At 41.6% G+C, this 27,675-nt stretch overlaps 1 protein-coding gene across 3 annotated transcripts; it reads right to left on the bottom strand.

Annotated features, from left to right (window-relative positions):
* Positions 1 to 1,954: 1,954 nt before the first annotated feature.
* Positions 1,955 to 27,156, bottom strand: glipr2 (GLI pathogenesis related 2). 3 transcript variants are annotated; one of them, XM_090233762.1, is made up of 16 exons: positions 16,867 to 16,890; positions 16,448 to 16,540; positions 16,001 to 16,213; positions 14,629 to 14,706; positions 13,864 to 14,091; positions 9,070 to 9,096; positions 8,389 to 8,598; positions 7,461 to 7,538; positions 6,903 to 7,091; positions 6,484 to 6,576; positions 6,037 to 6,249; positions 4,903 to 4,980; positions 4,138 to 4,365; positions 3,739 to 3,957; positions 3,378 to 3,455; positions 1,955 to 3,068 (listed from the first exon to the last, which is right to left on the bottom strand). In XM_090233762.1, the coding sequence occupies exons 3-16, from the start codon at positions 16,161 to 16,163 to the stop codon at positions 2,902 to 2,904; spliced, it is 2,049 nt and encodes a 682-aa protein (XP_090089888.1). In that variant the 5' UTR covers positions 16,164 to 16,213; positions 16,448 to 16,540; positions 16,867 to 16,890; the 3' UTR covers positions 1,955 to 2,901. The 3 variants fall into 3 exon arrangements, with proteins under 3 accessions (XP_090089888.1, XP_036832724.2, XP_036832725.2); XM_036976829.2 differs by lacking the exons at positions 4,138 to 4,365; positions 4,903 to 4,980; positions 6,037 to 6,249; ... (3 more) ...; positions 8,389 to 8,598; positions 9,070 to 9,096 and adding exons at positions 17,425 to 17,502; positions 18,325 to 18,534; positions 19,022 to 19,048; positions 26,910 to 27,156 and having other exon boundaries at positions 16,867 to 17,055; XM_036976830.2 differs by lacking the exons at positions 4,138 to 4,365; positions 4,903 to 4,980; positions 6,037 to 6,249; ... (3 more) ...; positions 8,389 to 8,598; positions 9,070 to 9,096 and adding exons at positions 17,425 to 17,502; positions 18,325 to 18,534; positions 19,022 to 19,048; positions 24,789 to 25,182 and having other exon boundaries at positions 16,867 to 17,055.
* Positions 27,157 to 27,675: the final 519 nt, after the last annotated feature.

The raw sequence follows: 27,675 nt of genomic DNA on the forward strand, positions 1-27,675 counted from the left end.
AAATGGAAAAACATGTCTCACTGCCTACCTATTTAATAAGAGGACCTAATGTTTTTGTCTGACTTCTATTTGGGTGGTAAAGCTAGAATAATATGCTTAGGCATTATGAGAATTTTGGTCCAAAATGGGTCTAACAGGTCAAAGGAAAATATTATGTTGTGTCCTGTCTTAATGTTCAAGACACACGCAATTGATATCAAATCGTTGCTGCACTGTTCACATTGTTAGTTATGCAGAGAATTTAAGATTCAAATGTGCCTCTCTCTTTACCTTCCTTTTTTTGTTTCCCAATCAGTGAAGTGAGCTGCCTGGTGTTTCACAGTTTGTTAGGTGTGTGTGTGTGTGTGTGTGTGTGTGTGTGTGTGTGTGTGTGTGTGTTGTGTGTTGTGTGTTGTGTGGTGTGTGGTGTGTGTGTGTGTGTGTGTGTGTGTGTGCGAGCACAAGGGGACCTCACCTAACTATCAAACTGATTCAACTCAACTTAACGGTAGAATAATATGCTTAGGTATTATTTGAAGCTGTTCTAAGAATTTTGTTCCAAAATGGATTGGATATGTCAAAGGGAAATATTACGTTATATCCTGTTTTGATGTTCAACACACATACAATTGATACCCAAACCATTGGTACACTGTTCACAGAATGTTTTTGGTTGGAATATTATGGACGAGTACCCATATATTTGGACAGATGGAGGTTTAAGGGAACAATTATTGACCTAAAACTTTCTGGGATTCGACAGTGTTGGCTGGCTAGCATCCCACTCACCCCTCCCTTGGGAGGCATGGCCTCTGGCCCACATCCTATCCCCTGACATACTCTTAGCTTGTTTTCTTCTTGCACGCACACAAACATGTATTGTGTAACATGGGGACTAAATAGACCAGCCTGATCACTAGAAATAGGCTCTGATTTCGGACGTCTGAAAAGGTCCTGAGAACAGGGCTCATCGCAAAAATGTTAAACTATTGCCACTGGCCCGAACTCATTATGCTTTGAGACGGAGCTCGCCCCGTGCTGTTGTGACCACTGCGCCATGGCAGTTCATAGTGCTCTACCAAGCCAGGAGAATAGATTATACTTGATGGAAACAGCATGTTGTTTTAAATTATTTTGTAGTAAGCCATCCCCAAACCTTACTCGGAATGAATACCTAAACTTAACACTTTGAGTTGTTTTCATTCTAACCCTGTAACCACGCAGATTTAATGCGTTAAAAGTAAACGTTCATCCATAAACATATCAGAATTTTGACTGTTTAACTTTAAATTTGATCCCCTACTATTACTTTGATATCAGTGATCTTTAGTTACAAGGTTCAGAGTTAACAGGTTACAGTCAGGTGTTTTTCAAAGTGATAACAGAATGTTCTCGATCTTGTTTGTCATTACCAACAAAGCTCAATTGATATTCCAAACCATAAACACAGTAGTTATAATCCTCAAAACACATGGGTAGAAAACAGTTTCATGCACCACATTCCTGCTTTATCGTTAGAATCCTATTTCATCCCTGTCTATTCAAACTAGAATGCAAAGCTTCTGAGCTTTTATCTACTGACCTTGTTTAAAATGTGACTATGATGGCCCTTATATAACAGCACATCACTTTTCCTCCTAGGGATATAGAGAACAATGGTGTAATGTGATGCCATGCTATTCTAGTTTCTGTTTGCATTCCCCATGCAAAGCCTGTCTGTCCCTGTGGTTACAGAAGCGAGTAACAATTGTTCACCCTGTCTGTCTGTGTGTGTGTCTGTCTGTGTGTGTGAGAGACAGATTCTTTACATGTCTCCAGTTAGATTGTCTGTTTATTTGACAGGGAATAGAGTGAAAGGTAACAACAAGCTGTTTCCCTCTGCTGGTGGAAGACGGCAGCAAGGATGCTAACTAGATGTAAGCTCTCGTTGAATATTTTTTTCAAAGTGTGGCACAAATGTTACAACCTACAAACATGTAATTCCACCATTTATTGCCCGTTGTATGTCAACACAGTGCAGTCTCAGTCTGTATGTCAAAATGTTTGATAAACATCATTGAATACATTTAAAAAGCGACATTTCTCTATTCATGGACAGTAAATTACAAAAACGTGCACGAGATTAAAGGCATTACATTTCGGGTTTTAAGTAACTGTCCAGCGTTTCCAGACTTCTACGAAATATGACCTACAGCTAATCGCATTAGCTCAACCGTCCCGCGGGTGAATGGCTTGGACATACCCCAACAACAGAATGGTGTGGGAGTATACCCGTCATTAGAAATGTTCATGCAAGTTGACCACTGATTGGCCAGCTCAGCGAGCCAACGTGACATCATGTTCTATGAGGAAATAGCAAGCATTTATGAAACTGTCTATTTGAGGTGGAGTTTTTTTCTCCAGTTTATGCTTTGGCCACAAATACGATTATAGGACGAGTTCAAAGCCAAATAACTCGAGGTAACAGAAAAATGAATTTATAAAAGAAACTGTCCGGTGAAAATCTTACTTGTATATTGCAGTTATGAAAAAATACCCATAACCATTAAAATTATTTCCTATTATTAAGACAACGTAAAATCCATTTATACAGATTTCCCAAATTACTGTTGTTGGTTAGAAAATAACAATGTAAGGGTATCATTTGAGATAGAAGTTAAAAAAGTTAAGGTCAGGTTTGTCTCGCATAAGACCGTGCAACGGCCGTCTACACTGATGGCTCCTGGCAACTGCGTGGCGCGTTCGAATGGCGCCATCTATGGAAAACAATGAACTAACAAAAAACGATTCTTAGCCTTCCAAAAGAGGACAAATCATAGCAACAACCAAAGATAACAGCAACAACGTGTTTGCCCAGATAAGCACCCGTTCCTATAGAAACCTTTGGGAGTGCCGGCATACATACAGTACATATGGCTCAGACTAAAGTGTGCTTCCTTTGGTTTTCACGTTGTCATGGAAATAGCCTGGGTTGGTGATGTTGCCCGCTGGATCGTAGAACGCCACGGCGATAAACGTGCCCCGCCCACTGGTCGCCAAACCCACGCCTACTTGCTTTGAGGACTTCCAGACCATTTGAGTGAAATTACCTAGGACAAGAGTGCCACCAATCAACTGATTTTCTTTTTCAAACAAACACCAAATGCAGAAAACAATACATTTTCGGCCAGCATGTCTCACTCCTAACATTTCTTATGGACTTTAATTGTGTTTCATGTCGTAGGTGTTATTGATTATGGTAAATTCACTGCCAGGGAGCACTGTTGTTTTCCTGATTTGGAGTTTGATTAAATACTTTCACAAAATACGTTCTATATTGTACAGTGACTGTTGTGGTTAAGGTTATATATCAATAGCATTGTGTTGTTATGAGGTGTCAAGGGCACTGAACACCGTACCTGCTCCACTCTGAAAACCAGGAGATGAGAAATTATACTTCTCAATCTCCTTGTACCAAGACTCGGCCACATCTGATCCTATAATTCATATGCAAGAGAAGGACAATATATAAATGAATGCACATTTTTTGGGAATTTTACAAGCATTGTGCAGAGCCTTTTCCTGCGACCCCATACAATAACAAACCAAAGTTTTGGGCAATTGACAGAGACTTTGGATTGTCGACTACTATGTGAACATCATATCCAGTATCGGAGTTAGTTCATAATACTCATACTTCATATTGGAATTAGGCCCTTGACTTTTTACCCATTGGCCATTATAAGTTGTATGTCAGTGCAGTGCAGGTATGTGCCTCACCAGTAGGGGTCGCTGTGCTGGAGCCAGAGCAGTAGAATATGTTCTCCCCGTGGCCTTTGCCACTATTCATCAGTGTGTTGATGCTCACCAGGTGAGCCGCCCAATCCTGGGCCTCCCTAGTGAGGGCAGGGCTTAGCACCAGAGGTAATGCCCCGTGCTGGCTCCGGTATTGGTTGAGAGACTTCAGAAGAGCCCGGCCGAACTGGCCAAGCTCATTGGCTATACAGGACATGGAGAGTTACACGGTATATTAAGTCTTTATTAATCCTTTAAAAGGTATGAGTGACACTTTGTCACCCCAACTCATAGTGCCTTCACAACAATATCACAACAATGTCGTAAACCTGTCATAAAACATCATCACAAGGTTCACATTACACGCTCTGTGATGCTGCTCACCTGACAGTGAGTTCACGGCCAACGCCTGCATTCTCGAAGTGACGACCTCCACTGGCTTATCGGTAATTTTCGACCCTTTTGGCATCACATTCTGAGCGTGGTAACCGGGGTTGCTGATGTTGCCAGCCGGTTTAAAGTGTGCCACCACGACGAGCATCCCCGTGCCACCGTTTGCCATGCCGACGCCCACCTCCTTGGAGCTACGCCACACCAGTTGTGTGAACTGCCCTGAAACAGATGAACAAAGAAAAAGAGAGGGAGAGGAAATGAAAGAAAGGGAGCGATGATTGACAATGGAGCACAATTATCACCAAATTCTTTTGGATTATCAATACGTTTAACATTGAGGAAAATATCAACGCAAGGCAGACTTTAAACATGACAGGCTGTGGTCAGAGATGACCGTTTAAAGCAAGGTGTAATTTTTAGAGCTATTTTTTTAGACCCCTTTGGCGTAGCACATTACATTACTGTATACTCCCGAGTGGCTCCCGAGTGGCGCAGCGGTCTAAGGCACTGCATCTCAGTGCAAGAGGTGTCACTACAGTCCCTGTTTTGATTCCAGGCTCTATCACATCCGGCCATGATTGGGAGTCCAATAGGGCAGCGCACAATTTGCCCAGCGTCATCCGGGTTTGGCCGGTGTAGGCCGTCATTGTAAATAAGAATTTGTTCTTAACTGACTTGCCTAGTTAAATAAAGGTTACATTTATTTTTTAATAAAAAAAAAAACTTGTATTCTACTTTTAATGCTGAAAGGTTTACCTGTTTTGTCCTGATGTCCTGTTTTGGAGAAGTCATAGTTCTCCTCTTGTTTGTACCAGGCGTCTACCACCTCTTGACCTTATCGGAGAAATAAAGAAGTCATACATTAGATTAAAAATGTGTACGTCTTGAGGGATCCCCTGGGAATGTACTTATTGAGAAAGAAGTGGATGTTCAGCCGGCAGATCCAAAGGTTAGACATATCTAATGGTTAGGCATATCTAAAGGTTAGGCATATCCAAAGGTTAGGCATATCCAATGGTTAGGCATATCCAAAGGTTAGGCATATCCAATGGTTAGACATATCCAAAGGTTAGGCATATCTAAAGGTTAGGCATATCCAAAGGTTAGGCATATCTAAAGGTTAGACATATCTAAAGGTTAGGCATATCCAAAGGTTAGGCATATCCAATGGTTAGACATATCCAAAGGTTAGGCATATCTAAAGGTTAGGCATATCCAAAGGTTAGGCATATCTAAAGGTTAGACATATCTAAAGGTTAGGCATATCCAAAGGTTAGGCATATCCAAAGGTTAGGCATATCCAAAGGTTAGGCATAGGGTTCGAAATTGGTTAGGGTTAGGATTAAGGTTAGGCTTGGAGGGATGGGGTTGGTGAGGTTAGCGTCAACGTTAAGGTTATGGTAAGGTTTAAGGTTAGGCATATCCAAAGGTTAGGCATATCCAATGGTTAGGCATATCCAAAGGTTAGGCATATCCAAAGGTTAGGCATATCCAATGGTTAGGCATATCCAAAGGTTAGGCATATCCAATGGTTAGACATATCCAAAGGTTAGGCATATCTAAAGGTTAGGCATATCCAAAGGTTAGGCATATCTAAAGGTTAGACATATCTAAAGGTTAGGCATATCCAAAGGTTAGGCATATCCAAAGGTTAGGCATATCCAAAGGTTAGGCATAGGGTTCGAAATTGGTTAGGGTTAGGATTAAGGTTAGGCTTGGAGGGATGGGGTTGGTGAGGTTAGCGTCAACGTTAAGGTTATGGTAAGGGTTAAGGTTAGGCATAGGGTTAGCGATCCCCATCCGGAACCATTCAAAATATGCCCGCCGTATGTACTGCCTATTGAGATATCCCTGTCCCTGCAGACCATCCGTCCTCCTGGTTGTCCCTACCCGTAGCAGTGATGCCCGCTGACCCCGTCTTGGCCCAGATATTTTCACCATGGGGGGAGGATGAGTTCTTCAGCACCCGCTCTCCCAGTAGAGTTTCTGCCCATGCCTGCGCCCCCTGACTCAGGGCTGGGTCCAGTGTGAGGGCTGGGGCTCCGTGTGCCATCCGCTGGTTGTTACATGCCCGTAGGAAGTCTCTGTGGAACTGGCCCAGGTCTTAGAGCAAGCAGACAGACAGACAGATAGATGGATGGACTGCACATTAAGTTAAAATACTTGTTCCAACTCCTAACGACCGAGACACTTGCGATGACTTGAAAGGATTGTATGGCTGTAAGATTTATGGCCAAAATTCAGAGGGCAAAATTGGGCCTACTACCTATCCAATATTATTATGTTATCTTTACATAATGGGAGACATTTACTGAAAATTCATTTAAAACATCTCACCAGTGCCGTTCGCCTGAGGAGGGGCCTTATATGCAGGTGAAGAGGATCTGGCAATTTTAGATTGGGGTACACTCAGGCCCCCTCCTTCTCCGGCTGTAGGAAAGAAAATATATTTGTCAGTTGAGAGATTGAGGTATCCGATGCTGTGTCATACAATGGGTTCATTCAGAAATACCTAGTTTATCTTTAGTAGTTGCTTATTTCCCGAGAGACAATCGTAACTGGGCTGTTGTATGGGATTTAAATCTAATTGTCTTTTTCAATTTTTGTTCACCAATCATTGCAACCAGCCAGGATGTAAAATGGCTGTTTTGTAGATTTGTGAACATATCAAAATACTTAAACTTGCATGCAAAATACCTGCTGTTAACTTTTAAATGATTGGGATGAATTATCCAAAGAGAGTATAAAGATTTTACCTGTGGGGAAACATTTGGGGGCTCTAGAGGTGGAGCTACCCAGTGGTAGGACATTCTTCTCAAAGAAGCCCGCGTTGCACATGTTGCCAGCTGGGTGGTACTGGCCCACTACAAAGATTGTTTGCCCATCTGTGGCCAGGCCCACACCTACCTCACTGCAGTCCTTCCAAACCACCTGGGTGAAGTGACCTGGAAACAACAGCAGGGGCCACTGTTAGTATAGAAGTCAGTATATGTATACGCTCGGTATGTCGAGGATGGAGAGCAACAGGTACTGTAGGAGGCCTATTTGGACACTGTTAGTGATTGGAAATGGAGTCAGATGTGGTCTATGAAATGAATCCAAATAAACGGGTGATTCATTAGCAAGGTTAAACTCCAGAAATTACTTTTTTTAAATTGTGGTGGCAGTAAAAATCTAATCAAATCAAATGTTATTTGTCACATACACATGGTTAGCAGATGTTAATGCGAGTGTAGCGAAATGCTTGTGCTTCCAGTTCCGACAATGCAGTACACACCTGTCTTACCCTAGATTCTGCAGATTGTGTATCTCACCTGTACCGGAGCTGAAGCCAGGTTTATTGAAGTGGTAATCTTTGATTTCACTGTACCAACTGTCCACTGCATCCTTCCCTTTAAAATGCATTCAGAAAAATATAAAAAGCAGAACCAATTTGTTATCAAATGAGCATTCAGGAAAATGATCCACTCAAAATCAGTCTGCATATGCTAGTTAATAAGTGGAGAGGATAAGTTGTTTACACAATATCCACTGTAGGCTCTATTCAATACTGTACTTTCCACTAGTTGAGCTCTGCTGCATATTCTGTTACGCAGGGCGGAGCAGGTGAACCCAAGTGCAGACTCAGACGAGGAGACAGGGATAAGGTAACTAGGTATTTATTGAAAAGCTTGGGGGGAGATGGGGTGCAGGCCAGGGGAAGCTCAGGCGGGTATGTAGGGGCAGGGTATGTAGTTCCGGAGCGGAATCCAAGTAAGCAGTAGAGCAGGGAAGCAGGACTGACAAGACGAGGGACTGGAGGCAGGGACCAGAGGCAGAGTGGACAGAACTGTAGCAGAGCGAAAAGCAGCGTCAGGCTAGGGAAAACCATGCACAACAGGATAACAAGCACTATGCAGGGACAAACAGCTTGACCCGCAGAGTGACTGAGCAGAGGCTACAAACTGGCAGTGTGGCAATGGCAGGGCTGAGTATTTGTAGAGGCCTTGATTATGGAACAGATTGCAGCTGGTGGGGATCTGCTCTGCCTCCAGCACACCTGTCTCCACTCACACAATCACATACACACAGAGAGCGAGAGAGAGGGAGAGAGCACTAGGGGATGGGTGGCAAGTTAGGGAGACACAGGATGAGAAGTAAAGGGCATGGCAGGAGCAGATGTAACATATTCAAAGTATTGCACAATAAAGAATTTCTTAGATTTTCTTTCTTTTTTTTTCTTTTTTTCTGACATATGCTCACCAACAGGTTTTTTGGGGGTTGAGCTGTATGCATAGTAAAGGTTTTCTCCGTGATTGGTGGAGCTGTGCTTCAGGCTTTTGATTGACAGAAGATGGTCTGCCCATTTCTGGGCGGAGTTACACAGGTCTCTGCTCAGAGCTAGGGGCGAGGCACCATGCTTCCTGCGATAGTCATTATGAGCATCCACAAACTCCCTCTCAAAACCACAGTCTGGAAGACAGACAGACAGACAGACACACACACACACACACACACACACACACACACACACACACACACACACACACACACACACACACACACACACACACACACCCAAAAGTTAACCGGTATTACAGATTGTGGTGTCCAATTACTATAACTAAGCAGTAAAACTATTTTTAAAACATCCCTCACAGCTACAGTTAGACTGAAATCATTTTGATATTTTCCCTCAAAATCATTAATCTTTAAACTTCTTTACAGTTCAAAGGAAAATATGAATTCCTTCAAGGTACAACTATATTGAAGTTATGTTTGATTGAGGTTAGCTAACAGAATAACAAGACTAGTTAATGATGTAGCTAGTAAATAGGGTTGTCTATGAAAAGCCAAAAAAAGGAGGGACAAAAATAAATCCTTTGGCATAGAGAACAATAATGTCTGATGTAGCGGAATGATAGTGAAAAAATATTTACTCACCTGTCATTGTTTTGTTCTTCCGCTGAACTGCGACAGAGACGAGAGTCAACATTAGTAATTATCGTGCCAGATTATCTGTTGGAATGTATCATGTAGTAGTTTGTTTGAAGGCTTGACACCACAGTAATTGTTGAGTTTACTTGTGTTTCATACCATGCATTTCATCCTGTATCCTTTGGTCTCACTATTGAGTGTGTGTGACAACATAAGTGATCATTCAAAACACTTGCTTGATACATCAGACATTTGCAAATGTACATTTATGGGGAAATCATACATTTTACAAAAAAATGTACATTATTGGTATCCTTGAGCAGGGGAAAAGTAAATATTCAAAATATGTGATAACTCTTCACTAAAAGGAAATACTGAACAGTCCATATCGATATACAGCACCAGTCGAAACTTTGGGCACACCTATTCATTCCAGGGATTTTCTACATCGTAGAATAATAGTAAAGACATCAGAACTATGAAATAACACATATGGAATCATGTAGTAACCAAAAAAGTGTCAAACAAATCAAAATATATTTTAGATTTCAGATTCTTCAAAGTAGCCACCCTTTGCCTTGATGACAGCTTTACACACGCTTGACATTCTCTCAACCAGCTTCATGAGGTAGTCACCTGGAATGCATTTCAATTAACAGGTGTTCCTTGTTAATTTGTGGAATTTCTTTCCTTCTTAATGCGTTTGAGCCTATCAGTTGTGTTGTGACAAGGTAGGGGTGGTGTATAGAAGATAGCCCTATTTGGTAAAAGACCAAGTCCATATTATGGCAAGAACAGCTCAAATAAACAAAGACAAATGACAGTCCATCATTACTTTAAGACATGAAGGTCAGTCAAATCGGAAAATTTCATGAACTTTTAAAGTTCTTCAAGTGCAGTCGCAAAACCATCAAGCACTGTGATGAAACTGACTCTCATGAGGACCGCCACAGGAAAGGAAGACCTAGAGTTACCTCTGCTGCAGAGGATAAGTTCATTAGAGTTACCAGCCTCAGAAATTGCAACCCAAATAAATGCTTCACAGAGTTCAAGTAACAGACACATCTCAACAGCAACTGTTCAGAGGAGACTGCGTGAATCAGGCCTTCATGGTCGAATTGCTGCAAAGAAACCACTACTAAAGGACACCAATAATAAGAAGAGACTTGCTTGGGCCAAGAAATACGAGCAATGGACAGTAGACCGGTGGAAATCTGTCCTTTGGTCTGATAAGTCCAAATGTGCGATTTTTGGTTCCAACTGCCGTGTCTTTGTGAGACACAGAGTAGGTGAACGGATGATCTCTGCATATGTAATTCCCACTGTGAAGCATGGAGGAGGTGTGATGGTGTGGGGGTGCTTTGCTGGTGACACTGTCTGTGATTTATTTAGAATTCAAGGCACACTTAAGCAGCATGGCAACCACACTATTTTGCAGCGATACGCAATACCATCTGGTTTGTGCTTAGTGGAACTATCATTTGTTTTTCAACAGGACAATGACCCAACACACCTCCAGGCTGTGTAAGGGTTATTTGACCAAGAAGGAGAGTGATGTAGTGCTGCATCAGATGACCTGGCCTTTACAATCACCCGACCTCAACCCAATTGAGATAGTTTGGGATGAGTTGGACCGCAGAGTGGAGGAAAAACAGCCAACAAGTGCTCAGCACATGGCGGAACTCCTTCAAGACAGTTGGAAAAGCATTCCAGGTGAAGCTGGTTGAGAGAATGCCAAGAGTGTGCAAAGCTGTCATAAAGGCAAAAGGTGGCTTCTTTTTGAAGAATCTAAAATCTAAAATATATTTTGATTTGTGTAACCCTTTTTTGGTTACGACATGGTTCCATTTGTGTTATTTCATCGTTTTGATGTCCTCACTATTTTCTGCAATGTAGAAAATAGTACAACTAAAGAAATGAGTAAGTAGGTGTGTCCAAACTTTTGACTAGTACTGTATATCTTAATTGATATATGGTGCTTGGTTTTGGACCATATTACAGACCTAGACTAATTGATTTTTGTTATTTGTGTGACAGCCTGAGATCCCTCCAAAGTCTCTTGCTTATTGCTAGAGTGAGTCACCACTTAGCCCACCACCCTCTAGACAACCATCGGCATTCACTCACCCATATTCACACACACACACACACACACACACACACACATACACACACACACACACACACACACACACACACACACACACACACACACACACACACACACACACACACACACACGCCACCACCCTATACAGTAACCTTCCCTATAGTTCTGTTGAGCATTAGACTGCTTCCCCCTCAGCATCTGCCTGTCCACACGTCACTTATCATAGTCAAAAGATTAATGCTCCTCTTCCTGTTAACCCTCCATGCCTCAATTAGAGTGCCTCTAGACCAGCTGATCAATTCAATTGTTGGAGAATTGCCAGAGAAATTGGATTAGCCCAGTGTTGTGGGTCTGAATGAATGGTACGAGTATTTTCTCGACTGACATGCTCTATAGTCTGGCATCACTACAGTCCCTATCTGTTTTTAGAGCTTAGTGGGCAACGTATGAATTTTTTTTAAATAAAGATTTTCTAACTATCATTATTATCTACACTCTTAGAAGTAAAGGTGCTTGGAAGAACCTTTTGGGTTGCCACACTGGCGGAACCTTTCCGGTTGAAAAATGTTCCTTGTGGAACCCCACTGAAAGGGTCTTCAAGGAACCCCTGTGTAGAAGTTCAAACGGGAATCTTTTTGTGATGGGAGGGGTTCAATTTGGAACCTTTTTTTAATAATATATTGTAGAGGTGGCAGATTGGAGATGTGGCTTTTTGGAGGCATGGCTTTCAGATAGTTATTTTTGGTCACCCGTAAATGTAATTCCTGTTCATCATGTTAAGTTTGTACACTGCAAATTAGAATGTTCCCTGAATATTTATGCATATTACATATTCTAATACAATATGAATCATACTAACATTGCTGATTACATACAGTAATAAAGTGGTAACTATTCCAACTTTGGGATTTGCACAGACTCTTACAGTTCTCTGCTGCCAATGACTGGAACGAACTACAAAAATCTCTGAAACTGGAAACACACCTCCCTCACTAGCTTTAAGCACCAACTGTCAGAGCAGCTCACAGATTACTGCACCTGTACATAGCCCACCTATAATTTAGCCCAAACAACTACCTCTTTCCCTACTGTATTTATTTTATTTATTTATTTTGCTCCTTTGCACCTCATTATTTTTATTTCTACTTTGCACATTCTTCCACTGCAAATCTACCATTCCAGTGTTTTACTTGCTATATTGTATTTACTTTGCCACCATGGCCTTTTTTTTGCCTTTACCTCCCTTATCTCACCTAATTTGCTCACATCGTATATAGACTTGTTTATACTGTATTATTGACTGTATGTTTGTTTTACTCAATGTGTAACTCTGTGTCGTTGTATGTGTCAAACTGCTTTGCTTTATCTTGGCCAGGTCACAATTGTAAATGAGAACTTGTTCTCAACTGGCTACCTGGTTAAATAAAGGTGAAATAAAATAAAATAAAAGACACCTGTCCACAACCTCGAACAGTCACACTCCAAACTCCACTATGGCCAAGACCAAAGAGCTGTCAAAGGACACCAGAAACAAAATTGTAGACCTGCACCAGGCTGGGAAGACTGAATCTGCAATAGGTAAGCAGCTTGGTTTGAAGAAATCAACTGTGGGAGCAATTATTAGGAAATGGAAGACATACAAGACCACTGATAATCTCCCTCGGTCTGGGGCTCCACGCAAGATCTCACCCCGTGGGGTCAAAATGATCACAAGAACGGTGAGCAAAAATCCCAGAACCACACAGGGGGACCTAGTGAATGACCTGCAGAGAGCTGGGACCAAAGTAACAAAGCCTACCATCAGTAACACACTACGCCGCCAGGGACTCAAATCCTGCAGTGATAGACGTGTCCCCCTGCTTAAGCCAGTACATGTCCAGGCCCGTCTGAAGTTTGCTAGAGAGCATTTGGATGATCCAGAAGAAGATTGGGAGAATGTCATATGGTCAGGTGAAACCAAAATATAACTTTTTGGTAAAAACTCAACTCGTCGTGTTTGGAGGACAAAGAATGCTGAGTTGCATCCAAAGAACACAATACGTACTGTGACGCATGGGGGTGGAAACATCATGCTTTGGGGATGTTTTTCTGCAAAGGGACCAGGACGACTGATCTGTGTAAAGGAAAGAATGAATGGCGCCATGTATCGTGAGATTTTGAGTGAAAACCTCCTTCCATCAGCAAGGGCATTGATGATGAAACGTGGCTGGGTCTTTCAGCATGACAATGATCCCAACCACACCGCCCAGGCAACGAAGGAGAGGCATCGTAAGAAGCATTTCAAGGTCCTGGAGTGGCCTAGCCGGTCTCCAGATCTCAACCCCATAGAAAATCGTTGGAGGGAGTTAAAAGTCTGTGTTGCCCAGCAACAGCACCAAAACATCACTGCTCTAGAGGAGATCTGCATGGAGGAATGGGCCAAAATACCAGAAACAGTGTGTGAAAACCTTGTGAAGACTTACAGAAAACGTTTGACCTTTGTCATTGCCAACAAAGGGTATATAACAAAGTATTGAGAAACTTTTGTTATTGACCAAATACTTATTTTCCACCATAATTTGCAAATAAATTCATTAAAAAATCCTACAATGTGATTTTCTGGATTTTTTTCTTCTCATTTATCACAACAATGTCGTAAACCTGTCATAAGGCATCATAACAAAGTTCACATTACATGTGATGCTGCTCACCTGACAGTGAGTTCACGGCCAACGCCTGCATTCTCGAAGTGACGACCTCCACTGGTTTATCGGTAACTTTCGACCCTTTTGGCATCACATTCTGAGCGTGGTAACCGGGGTTGCTGATGTTGCCAGCCGGTTTAAAGTGTGCCACCACGACGAGCATCCCCGTGCCACCGTTTGCCATGCCGACGCCCACCTCCTTGGAGCTACGCCACACCAGTTGTGTGAACTGCCCTGAAACAGATGAACAAAGAAAAAGAGAGGGAGAGGAAATGAAAGAAAGGGAGCGATGATTGACAATGGAGCACAATTATCACCAAATTCTTTTGGATTATCAATACGTTTAACATTGAGGAAAATATCAACGCAAGGCAGACTTTAAACATGACAGGCTGTGGTCAGAGATGACCGTTTAAAGCAAGGTGTAATTTTTAGAGCTATTTTTTTAGACCCCTTTGGCGTAGCACATTACATTACTGTATACTCCCGAGTGGCTCCCGAGTGGCGCAGCGGTCTAAGGCACTGCATCTCAGTGCAAGAGGTGTCACTACAGTCCCTGTTTTGATTCCAGGCTCTATCACATCCGGCCATGATTGGGAGTCCCATAGGGCAGCGCACAATTTGCCCAGCGTCATCCGGGTTTGGCCGGTGTAGGCCGTCATTGTAAATAAGAATTTGTTCTTAACTGACTTGCCTAGTTAAATAAAGGTTACATTTATTTTTTAATAAAACAAAAAACTTGTCTTCTACTTTTAATGCTGAAAGGTTTACCTGTTTTGTCCTGATGTCCTGTTTTGGAGAAGTCATAGTTCTCCTCTTGTTTGTACCAGGCGTCTACCACCTCTTGACCTTATCGGAGAAATAAAGAAGTCATACATTAGATTAAAAATGTGCACATCTTGAGGGATCCCCTGGGAATGTACTTATTGAGAAAGAAGTGGATGTTCAGCCGGCAGATCCAAAGGTTAGACATATCTAATGGTTAGGCATATCTAAAGGTTAGGCATATCCAAAGGTTAGGCATGTCCAATGGTTAGGCATATCCAAAGGTTAGGCATATCCAATGGTTAGACATATCCAAAGGTTAGGCATATCTAAAGGTTAGGCATATCCAAAGGTTAGGCATATCTAAAGGTTAGGCATATCTAAAGGTTAGGCATATCCAAAGGTTAGGCATATCCAATGGTTAGACATATCCAAAGGTTAGGCATATCTAAAGGTTAGGCATATCCAAAGGTTAGGCATATCTAAAGGTTAGACATATCTAAAGGTTAGGCATATCCAAAGGTTAGGCATATCCAAAGGTTAGGCATATCCAAAGGTTAGGCATAGGGTTCGAAATTGGTTAGGGTTAGGATTAAGGTTAGGCTTGGAGGGATGGGGTTGGTGAGGTTAGCGTCAACGTTAAGGTTATGGTAAGGTTTAAGGTTAGGCATATCCAAAGGTTAGGCATATCCAATGGTTAGGCATATCCAAAGGTTAGGCATATCTAAAGGTTAGGCATATCCAAAGGTTAGGCATATATAAAGGTTAGGCATATCCAAAGGTTAGGCATATCCAAAGGTTAGGCATATCCAAAGGTTAGGCATATCCAATGGTTAGGCATATCTAAAGGTTAGGCATATCCAAAGGTTAGGCATATCCAAAGGTTAGGCATATCCAATGGTTAGGCATATATAAAGGTTAGGCATATCTAAAGGTTAGGCATATCCAAAGGTTAGGCATATCCAAAGGTTAGGCATATCCAATGGTTAGGCATATCCAAAGGTTAGGCATATCCAATGGTTAGACATATCCAAAGGTTAGGCATATATAAAGGTTAGGCATATCCAAAGGTTAGGCATATCTAAAGGTTAGACATATCTAAAGGTTAGGCATATCCAAAGGTTAGGCATATCCAAAGGTTAGGCATATCCAAAGGTTAGGCATAGGGTTCGAAATTGGTTAGGGTTAGGATTAAGGTTAGGCTTGGAGGGATGGGGTTGGTGAGGTTAGCGTCAACGTTAAGGTTATGGTAAGGGTTAAGGTTAGGCATAGGGTTAGCGATCCCCATCCGGAACCATTCAAAATATGCCCGCCGTATGTACTGCCTATTGAGATATCCCTGTCCCTGCAGACCATCCGTCCTCCTGGTTCTCCCTACCCGTAGCAGTGATGCCTGCTGACCCCGTCTTGGCCCAGATATTTTCACCATGGGGGGAGGATGAGTTCTTCAGCACCCGCTCTCCCAGTAGAGTTTCTGCCCATGCCTGCGCCCCCTGACTCAGGGCTGGGTCCAGTGTGAGGGCTGGGGCTCCGTGTGCCATCCGCTGGTTGTTACATGCCCGTAGGAAGTCTCTGTGGAACTGGCCCAGGTCTTAGAGCAAGCAGACAGACAGACAGATGGATGGATGGACTGCACATTAAGTTAAAATACTTGTTCCAACTCCTAACGACCGAGACACTTGCGATGACTTGAAAGGATTGTATGGCTGTAAGATTTATGGCCAAAATTCAGAGGGCAAAATTGGGCCTACTACCTATCCAATATTATTATGTTATCTTTACATAATGGGAGACATTTACTGAAAATTCATTTAAAACATCTCACCAGTGCCGTTCGCCTGAGGAGGGGCCTTATATGCAGGTGAAGAGGATCTGGCAATTTTAGATTGGGGTACACTCAGGCCCCCTCCTTCTCCGGCTGTAGGAAAGAAATTATATTTGTCAGTTGAGAGATTGAGGTATCCGATGCTGTGTCATACAATGGGTTCATTCAGAAATACCTAGTTTATCTTTAGTAGTTGCTTATTTCCCGAGAGACAATCGTAACTGGGCTGTTGTATGGGATTTAAATCTAATTGTCTTTTTCAATTTTTGTTCACCAATCATTGCAACCAGCCAGGATGTAAAATGGCTGTTTTGTAGATTTGTGAACATATCAAAATACTTAAACTTACATGCAAAATACCTGCTGTTAACTTTTAAATGATTGGAATGAATTATCCAAAGAGAGTATAAAGATTTTACCTGTGGGGAAACATTTGGGGGCTCTAGAGGTGGAGCTACCCAGTGGTAGGACATTCTTCTCAAAGAAGCCCGCGTTGCACATGTTGCCAGCTGGGTGGTACTGGCCCACTACAAAGACTGTTTGCCCATCTGTGGCCAGGCCCACACCTACCTCACTGCAGTCCTTCCAAACCACCTGGGTGAAGTGACCTGGAAACAACAGCAGGGGCCACTGTTAGTATAGAAGTCAGTATATGTATACGCTCAGTATGTCGAGGATGGAGAGCAACAGGTACTGTAGGAGGCCTATTTGGACACTGTTAGTGATTGGAAATAGAGTCAGATGTGGTCTATGAAATGAATCCAAATAAACAGGTGATTCATTAGCAAGGTTAAACTCCAGAAATTACTTTTTTTAAATTGTGGTGGCAGTAAAAATCTAATCAAATCAAATGTTATTTGTCACATACACATGGTTAGCAGATGTTAATGCGAGTGTAGCGAAATGCTTGTGCTTCCAGTTCCGACAATGCAGTACACACCTGTCTTACCCTAGATTCTGCAGATTGTGTATCTCACCTGTACCGGAGCTGAAGCCAGGTTTATTGAAGTGGTAATCTTTGATTTCACTGTACCAACTGTCCACTGCATCCTTCCCTTTAAAATGCATTCAGAAAAATATAAAAAGCAGAACCAATTTGTTATCAAATGAGCATTCAGGAAAATGATCCACTCAAAATCAGTCTGCATATGCTAGTTAATAAGTGGAGAGGATAAGTTGTTTACACAATATCCACTGTAGGCTCTATTCAATACTGAACTTTCCACTAGTTGAGCTCTGCTGCATATTCTGTTACGCAGGGCGGAGCAGGTGAACCCAAGTGCAGACTCAGACGAGGAGACAGGGATAAGGTAACTAAGGTATTTATTGAAAAGCTTGGGGGGAGATGGGGTGCAGGCCAGGGGAAGCTCAGGCGGGTATGTAGGGGCAGGGTATGTAGTTCCGGAGCGGAATCCAAGTAAGCAGTAGAGCAGGGAAGCAGGACTGACAAGACGAGGGACTGCAGGCAGGGACCAGAGGCAGAGTGGACGGAACTGTAGCAGAGCGAAAAGCAGCGTCAGGCTAGGGAAAACCATGCACAACAGGATAACAAGCACTATGCAGGGACAAACAGCTTGACCCGCAGAGTGACTGAGCAGAGGCTACAAACTGGCAGTGTGGCAATGGCAGGGCTGAGTATTTGTAGAGGCCTTGATTATGGAACAGATTGCACACCTGTCTCCACTCACACAATCACATACACACAGAGAGCGAGAGAGAGGGAGAGAGCACTAGGGGATGGGTGGCAAGTTAGGGAGACACAGGATGAGAAGTAAAGGGCATGGCAGGAGCAGATGTAACATATTCAAAGTATTGCACAATAAAGAATTTCTTAGATTTTCTTTCTTTTTTTTTCTTTTTTTCTGACATATGCTCACCAACAGGTTTTTTGGGGGTTGAGCTGTATGCATAGTAAAGGTTTTCTCCGTGATTGGTGGAGCTGTGCTTCAGGCTTTTGATTGACAGAAGATGGTCTGCCCATTTCTGGGCGGAGTTACACAGGTCTCTGCTCAGAGCTAGGGGCGGGGCACCATGCTTCCTGCGATAGTCATTATGAGCATCCACAAACTCCCTCTCAAAACCACAGTCTGGAAGACAGACAGACAGACAGACACACACACACACACACACACACACACACACACACACACACACACACACACACACACACACACACACACACACACACACACACACACACACACACACACAAAAGTTAACCGGTATTACAGATTGTGGTGTCCAATTACTATAACTAAGCAGTAAAACTATTTTTAAAACATCCCTCACAGCTACAGTTAGACTGAAATCATTTTGATATTTTCCCTCAAAATCATTAATCTTTAAACTTCTTTACAGTTCAAAGGAAAATATGAATTCCTTCAAGGTACAACTATATTGAAGTTATGTTTGATTGAGGTTAGCTAACAGAATAACAAGACTAGTTAATGATGTAGCTAGTAAATAGGGTTGTCTATGAAAAGCCAAAAAAAGGAGGGGCAAAAATAAATCCTTTGGCATAGAGAACAATAATGTCTGATGTAGCGGAATGATAGTGAAAAAATATTTACTCACCTGTCATTGTTTTGTTCTTCCGCTGAACTGCAACAGAGACGAGAGTCAACATTAGTAATTATCGTGCCAGATTATCTGTTGGAATGTATCATGTAGTAGTTTGTTTGAAGGCTTGACACCACAGTAATTGTTGAGTTTACTTGTGTTTCATACCATGCATTTCATCCTGTATCCTTTGGTCTCACTATTGAGTGTGTGTGACAACATAAGTGTTCATTCAAAACACTTGCTTGATACATCAGACATTTGCAAATGTACATTTATGGGGAAATCATACATTTTACAAAAAAATGTACATTATTGGTATCCTTGAGCAGGGGAAAAGTAAATATTCAAAATATGTGATAACTCTTCACTAAAAGGAAATACTGAACAGTCCATATCGATATACAGCACCAGTCGAAACTTTGGGCACACCTATTCATTCCAGGGATTTTCTACACCGTAGAATAATAGTAAAGACATCAGAACTATGAAATAACACATATGGAATCATGTAGTAACCAAAAAAGTGTCAAACAAATCAAAATATATTTTAGATTTTAGATTCTTCAAAGTAGCCACCCTTTGCCTTGATGACAGCTTTACACACGCTTGACATTCTCTCAACCAGCTTCATGAGGTAGTCACCTGGAATGCATTTCAATTAACAGGTGTTCCTTGTTAATTTGTGGAATTTCTTTCCTTCTTAATGCGTTTGAGCCTATCAGTTGTGTTGTGACAAGGTAGGGGTGGTATATAGAAGATAGCCCTATTTGGTAAAAGACCAAGTCCATATTATGGCAAGAACAGCTCAAATAAACAAAGACAAATGACAGTCCATCATTACTTTAAGACATGAAGGTCAGTCAAATCGGAAAATTTCATGAACTTTTAAAGTTCTTCAAGTGCAGTCGCAAAACCATCAAGCACTGTGATGAAACTGACTCTCATGAGGACCGCCACAGGAAAGGAAGACCTAGAGTTACCTCTGCTGCAGAGGATAAGTTCATTAGAGTTACCAGCCTCAGAAATTGCAACCCAAATAAATGCTTCACAGAGTTCAAGTAACAGACACATCTCAACAGCAACTGTTCAGAGGAGACTGCGTGAATCAGGCCTTCATGGTCGAATTGCTGCAAAGAAACCACTACTAAAGGACACCAATAATAAGAAGAGACTTGCTTGGGCCAAGAAATACGAGCAATGGACAGTAGACCGGTGGAAATCTGTCCTTTGGTCTGATAAGTCCAAATGTGCGATTTTTGGTTCCAACTGCCGTGTCTTTGTGAGACACAGAGTAGGTGAACGGATGATCTCTGCATATGTAATTCCCACTGTGAAGCATGGAGGAGGTGTGATGGTGTGGGGGTGCTTTGCTGGTGACACTGTCTGTGATTTATTTAGAATTCAAGGCACACTTAAGCAGCATGGCAACCACACTATTTTGCAGCGATACGCAATACCATCTGGTTTGTGCTTAGTGGAACTATCATTTGTTTTTCAACAGGACAATGACCCAACACACCTCCAGGCTGTGTAAGGGCTATTTGACCAAGAAGGAGAGTGATGTAGTGCTGCATCAGATGACCTGGCCTTTACAATCACCCGACCTCAACCCAATTGAGATAGTTTGGGATGAGTTGGACCGCAGAGTGGAGGAAAAACAGCCAACAAGTGCTCAGCATATGGGGGAACTCCTTCAAGACAGTTGGAAAAGCATTCCAGGTGAAGCTGGTTGAGAGAATGCCAAGAGTGTGCAAAGCTGTCATAAAGGCAAAAGGTGGCTTCTTTTTGAAGAATCTAAAATCTAAAATATATTTTGATTTGTGTAACCCTTTTTTGGTTACGACATGGTTCCATTTGTGTTATTTCATCGTTTTGATGTCCTCACTATTTTCTGCAATGTAGAAAATAGTACAACTAAAGAAATGAGTAAGTAGGTGTGTCCAAACTTTTGACTAGTACTGTATATCTTAATTGATATATGGTGCTTGGTTTTGGACCATATAACAGACCTAGACTAATTGATTTTTGTTATTTGTGTGACAGCCTGAGATCCCTCCAAAGTCTCTTGCTTATTGCTAGAGTGAGTCACCACTTAGCCCACCACCCTCTAGACAACCATCGACATTCACTCAACCATATTCACACACACACACACACACACACACACACACACACACACACACACACACACACACACACACACACACACACACACACACACACACACACACAATGCCACCACCCTATACAGTAACCTTCCCTATAGTTCTGTTGAGCATTAGACTGCTTCCCCCTCAGCATCTGCCTGTCCACACGTCACTTATCATAGTCAAAAGATTAATGCTCCTCTTCCTGTTACCCTCCTCTTAACCCTCCATGCCTCAATTAGAGTGCCTCTAGACCAGCTGATCAATTCAATTGTTGGAGAATTGCCAGAGAAATTGGATTAGCCCAGTGTTGTGGGTCTGAATGAATGGTACGAGTATTTTCTCGACTGACATGCTCTATAGTCTGGCATCACTACAGTCCCTATCTGTTTTTAGAGCTTAGTGGGCAACGTATGAATTTTTTTAAATAAAGATTTTCTAACTATCATTATTATCTACACTCTTAGAAGTAAAGGTGCTTGGAAGAACCTTTTGGGTTGCCACACTGGCGGAACCTTTCCGGTTGAAAAATGTTCCTTGTGGAACCCCACTGAAAGGGTCTTCAAGGAACCCCTGTGTAGAAGTTCAAACGGGAATCTTTTTGTGATGGGAGGGGTTCAATTTGGAACCTTTTTTTAATAATATATTGTAGAGGTGGCAGATTGGAGATGTGGCTTTTTGGAGGCATGGCTTTCAGATAGTTATTTTTGGTCACCTGTAAATGTAATTCCTGTTCATCATGTTAAGTTTGTACACTGCAAATTATAATGTTCCCTGAATATTTATGCATATTACATATTCTAATACAATATTAATCATACTAACATTGCTGATTACATACAGTAATAAAGTGGTAACTATTCCAACTTTGGGATTTGCACAGACTCTTGAGGAACATATACACCTCTGTTATCCTCATTGAAGCTAAAACACTGTTAGTGTTCAACCTTAACATGTGGCGACGATACAACATAACAGACGATTAAGAACTACATTTACTCAAAAAGATTTAGCTTAAAGCCATGCCCCTACTAAGCCACACCTCCACTCCAGGGATCCGACAGGAACCCACTGCTACATTGAACCAATAAAGATTCCTCCAAGAATCCCTCAAATAACCGAAGGTGAAAATATGAACCATTGACTAGCAATGGTTCCTTGAGGATCTCCAGGGTTCCTCAAGTCACCACTAATCCTAAGAGTGTACCTGGATTGTTATTACTGTATTTTCATTAGCAGTAGTGGTAGAAGTAGTGGTAGTAGTGGTAGTGGTTGTAGTAGTGGTAGAAGTAGTGGTGGTAGTAGTAGTAGTAGTGGTAGTGGTTGTAGTAGTGGTAGTGGTTGTAGAAGTAGTGGTGGTAGTAGTAGTAGTAGTAGTAGTAGTAGTAGTGGTAGTGGTAGTAGTAATAGCAGCAGTGGTAGAAGTAGTGGTGGTAGTAGTAGTAGTAGTGGTAATGGTTGTAGTAGTGGTAGAAGTAGTGGTGGTAGTAGTTGTAGTGGTGGTAGTGGTAGTAGTAGTGGTAGTGGTTGTAGTAGTGGTAGAAGTAGTGGTGGTAGAAGTAGTGATAGAAGTAGTAGTAGTGGTGGTAGTGGTAGTAGTAGTGGTAGTGGTTGTAGTAGTGGTAGAAGTAGTGGTGGTAGAAGTAGTGATAGAAGTAGTAGTAGTGGTGGTAGTGGTAGTAGTAGTGGTAGTGGTTGTAGTAGTGGTAGAAGTAGTGGTGGTAGTAGTAGTGGTAGTGGTAGTAGTAATAGCAGTAGTGGTAGAAGTAGTGGTGGTAGTAGTGGTAGTAGTAGTAGTGGTGGTAGTGGTAGTAGTAATAGCAGCAGTGGTAGAAGTAGTGGTGGTAGTAGTAGTAGTAGTGGTAGTGGTTGTGGTAGTGGTGGTAGAAGTAGTGATAGAAGTAGTAGTAGTGGTGGTAGTGGTAGTGGTAGTAGTAGTGGTAGTGGTTGTAGTAGTGGTAGAAGTAGTGGTGGTAGTAGTAGTAGTAGTAGTAGTGGTAGTGGTTGTAGTAGTGGTAGAAGTAGTGGTGGTAGTAGTAGTAGTAGTGGTAGTGGTTGTAGTAGTGGTGGTAGAAGTAGTGATAGAAGTAGTAGTAGTGGTGGTAGTGGTAGTGGTAGTAGTAGTGGTAGTGGTTGTAGTATTGGTAGAAGTAGTGGTGGTAGTAGTAGTAGTAGTAGTAGTAGTAGTAGTAGTAGTAGTAGTGGTAGTGGTAGTGGTTGTAGTAGTGGTAGAAGTAGTGGTGGTAGTAGTAGTAGTAGTAGTGGTAGTGGTTGTAGTAGTGGTAGAAGTAGTGGTGGTAGTAGTAGTAGAAGTGGTAGTGGTAGAAGTAGTGGTGGTAGTAGTAGTAGTAGTGGTAGTGGTTGTAGTAGTGGTGGTAGAAGTAGTGGTAGAAGTAGTAGTAGTGGTGGTAGTAGTAGTAGTAGTAGTCATGGTCATGGAAGTAGTAGTAGTAGTGGTAATGGTAGTGGTAGCAGCAGTGGCAGTAGTCATGGTCGTGGGGGTGGTAGTAGTAGTAGTGGTAGTGGTAGAAGTAGTAGTGGTAGAAGTAGTAGTAGTAGTAGTATTGGTAGTGGTAATAGTAGTGGTAGAAGTAGTAGTGATAGAAGTAGTAGTAGTAGTAGTATTGGTAGTGGTAGTAGTAGTGGTAGTAGTATTAGTAGCAGTCATGGTCAAGGTAGTAGTGGTAGTGGTAGTAGTAGTGGTAGTAGTAGTAGTAGCAGTCATGGTCAAGGTAGTAGTGGTAGTGGTAGCAGCAGTGGCAGTAATAGTAGTAATAGTATCTGATTTCACAAACCAACTTCTTTACTTCCATTGGAAATGGAAAAGCTTCAACACAATGTCCAATAGCCAAAGATGAAAGTAACCGAACACCATTATGCTTGCCATGCGGAATCGAAGAACAAAATAAATACGTGAACTTTACACGATTGTCTTTCATCTTGCAGAGTACAAGCTTTGACTACTAGAGAGCTTCACACACCCAATATTTTGTATTTGTTTTTATTAGAGGTAGTCACTGTTTTTGCCTAACATAATAATAATTTGTTTACAAAAATATTGAAGATAAAAACTTAATGACATAAGCACTTTTAGGTTGTGCAATACCAACTGCTAATATGTGTTTGTCACTGGTATCCCGGTTCTATTGTATAATTACTATATTCTGTATTGGTAAAATATATTCTCAAGCCCTGGTGGCAAAATACACTCTTACTGCATGATTACATGATTACATGTTTAATTGAATTGATTTTCCAATTTTTGCCATGTATGTACTTTGTAATTAACTAAATGTACTCATATTTCATTTAACATTATTATTTACATATTTTTATTTAGATTTATATTTCACTCACAGTAAATCTAAGACATGCAGTCAGTCTAAAATACATTTCCAGCAAGTATAATAGCCTCATGCAGTGCTAGAGGCGTCACTATAGACCCTGGTTCGATCCCGGGCTGTATCACAACCAGACGTGATCAGGAGTCCCATAGGGCGGCTCACAATTGGCCCAGCATCGTCCGGGTTAGGGGAGGGTTAGGCTGGGACAGGTTGTCATTGTAAAGAAGAATTTGTTCTTAACTGATTGCCTAGTTAAATAAAGGTTACATAAAAAATTGAAATGCGTACCTTATTAAGATTCCCAGTGATACACCACTTCCTCCTCTGTCTCGCTATCTCTTTTTCTCTCTTGTTGTTTCACTGATCTCTCCCTCTCTCTCTGTTCATTGCTGTGTGTGGTGATAGCGCAGTCCTATATGTACAGCAGGACAACCCATCCTCCATTCCATCGAAGGAGAGATTCCATATAAGAGGTATCGGCATTTACCAATAAATTAATACAAAAGAACACACACACACACACACACACACACACACACACACACACACACTAGATGCATACACGCAAATAATTGAATTGCTCATCTATTTAAACTGTACAACATCCCAAGAAGAAATCTGCCTTCATTCTCCTTCATACAAGCTCTAACCTGCAGCATGAGTTCTGTGCTGTTTCTTGTCTGTGTTGTCACTCTTACAATAGGAATTCCATCTCACTGACGATTATGTTGATAATGTTCTAGCTTGGTGATGGAAAACTTACTACAAACTGTCATTGTAGGAATCTGGAAAAGCAACACATTACCATGTATAGCTGCATAGCTGAATATTTATAACGTAATCTTAACTAGTTATTGGTCATTTTAATTTGGGTGTGACTGACAGAAAACAACCTAATAACTGAGTGCATTTATATAGCACTTTTCCAGATACTCAAAGTGCTGGAAGGGGGAAACTCACCTCTTCCACCACCAATGTGTAGCACCCTAAGGTGATGCACGGCTACAATTTGTGCCAGAACGCTCACAGCACTTAAGCTATCAGGTGGAGAGGTGAGGAGAGATATATTCCAATTGGGAATCAGGGGGATGATTAGTTGGCCATGATGGAAATGATCCGGTTCGGGAATTTAGCGAGGACACCAGGGTTAACATCCCTACTCTTGCGATAAGTGCAATGTTTTTTTTTATGACCATAGAGAGTCAGTACACTCGTTTAACGTCCCATTCGAAAGGCGGGTGAAACAAAACACAACACAACAACACAACCATACCGACAAACAAACACTACCACAGAAACAAACAGTACAACCATACAGTGAACAACAGTTAAGAAACGAAACAATGCCCTATTATTTGTGCCAGAACGGAGAGGTGAGGAGTGATACAGTATATTCCAGAGTAAAGTGCTTGGAATTGACACCAATCTCTTCAATGTGGTCAAGCAAGTATGGGGAAATGTGTGCAAGGTATTATGTTTAAGGAAGTGCTTTGTGAGCGTGCACACCAAGAACACTTAACATTCATCAAACTACCAACATGTAAAACCAACAACCAATAGAAATTATAGTACGCCTTTAAAATACATGCCCAAAGTCAATTCTAACCATGTCACTGGTCTGTCCATACTGCTTACAAGGTAAGTAGACAAATAAGAAACGTTGTAATTTAGGTGAATGTGCAATGGTATGTAACTGTGTTTGGGTTTGTTTTGTGTGTTCCATGTTGTACATTTCTATTAAAAATGTCCCTACCATCGATCTATACAGGATCTAACAACTTCCTGACAGGAAACTGGAAATGAGTGACTCAAATTTGTAATAGCGCATCTCTTTATGCAGACTGAAGATTATATTTGACTTATGTTATCTGGTACACTCAAGGCTTACTATCTAGGTTAACATGGGTGCATAACAGTGGCATAAAGTCTTTGGTGAATTTCACATTGAAATGTTAAGCTTATATACACCAGATTTACCATCTCTGACTCACTGGGATGTTAACTCATCAACCCAGAATGAAACTCAGACTGTTGTGAATATGGATATCAGTTTTGATCTGCCATCAGTTTTTAATCTGGCATCTAACATCAACCAGACATTCCTTCAACGAGGTTATACCTTGAAGGAATTATATTTTTCTTGGAACTGTCACACACACAGTAAACAAGTTACAGATTAACGATTGCAGGGAAAATATTAAGTTATTTGAGACAGCCCTAGGGGTGTTTTTAATGTTCCTGTATTGTTAATACAGTAGTTTTTTTCACCCTGTCATACCGGTTACATTTGTGTGTGTGTGTGTGTGTGTGTGTGTGTGTGTGTGTGTGTGTGTGTGTGTGTGTGTGTGTGTGTATTAATGCTGATGTAGAAGTAATTCATATCTGCAAGGTGTGTTGGAGACCTCTCACCTGCAAATCGGAGGGCCATGTTGACACTGCAGCCTCAGCTTGGTCCTTTTGGGTGGGAGTAAAGTGTAGTGAATTATATTCAGATTTATTTTGCACCCTACATCTAGAGAGTACACTCATCTGACACACAGGAAGGAAGCTGTGTCACCACTTGCGAACGTTCCTCTATTGTTCATAGCAACACACCGCAAAATGTAAACAAGAAAACAACACACACGTCAGTCAATGATACTTCTGATTCTGTTGTGACAGAGTGGCCTATTGAGGTGTGATGTTGTCCGGCGTATTCAATCTAAACCGCTAACCAGGTTTACAGGAAAAATGAAAAAATAATCATTCCTGTCCAAACATCCTTTTATTGTGTTCATGATTTTCTTTAATGTGCGTTCTTGCAGAAAAAGGGAATTGTTTATAATGAAAATCTGGTTACCAGTTTTGGTCATGGAATTGAATAAATGGGAGAGAGTGCCGACCTAACCAATGCAAAATCCAGTAAAAATGTCCATTGAAATGGCGGATTTACACAAAAATCTATTCTTTGTAGTTTACAGTAACACTTTATTAAGTACAGTACTGGTACCTGTGCCATTAATGACAGCAGAAGGAAGGGGTCTTTTTACAAATACAATGCAGATTTACAGTAAAAATGTTATCCACTGTAGAGATAATACTGTATGCAAAGCCACCCTGTATGCAATCTGTATGCAATCTGTATGCAATCTGTATACCTATCTCTGAGAAGGTGCTATTTACATATAACATAAAC

The sequence above is a fragment of the Oncorhynchus mykiss genome, chromosome 5 (assembly GCF_057628025.1).
Source record: "Oncorhynchus mykiss isolate SJ-2025 chromosome 5, ASM5762802v1, whole genome shotgun sequence".
Classification (NCBI taxonomy): Eukaryota; Metazoa; Chordata; class Actinopteri; order Salmoniformes; family Salmonidae; genus Oncorhynchus; species Oncorhynchus mykiss.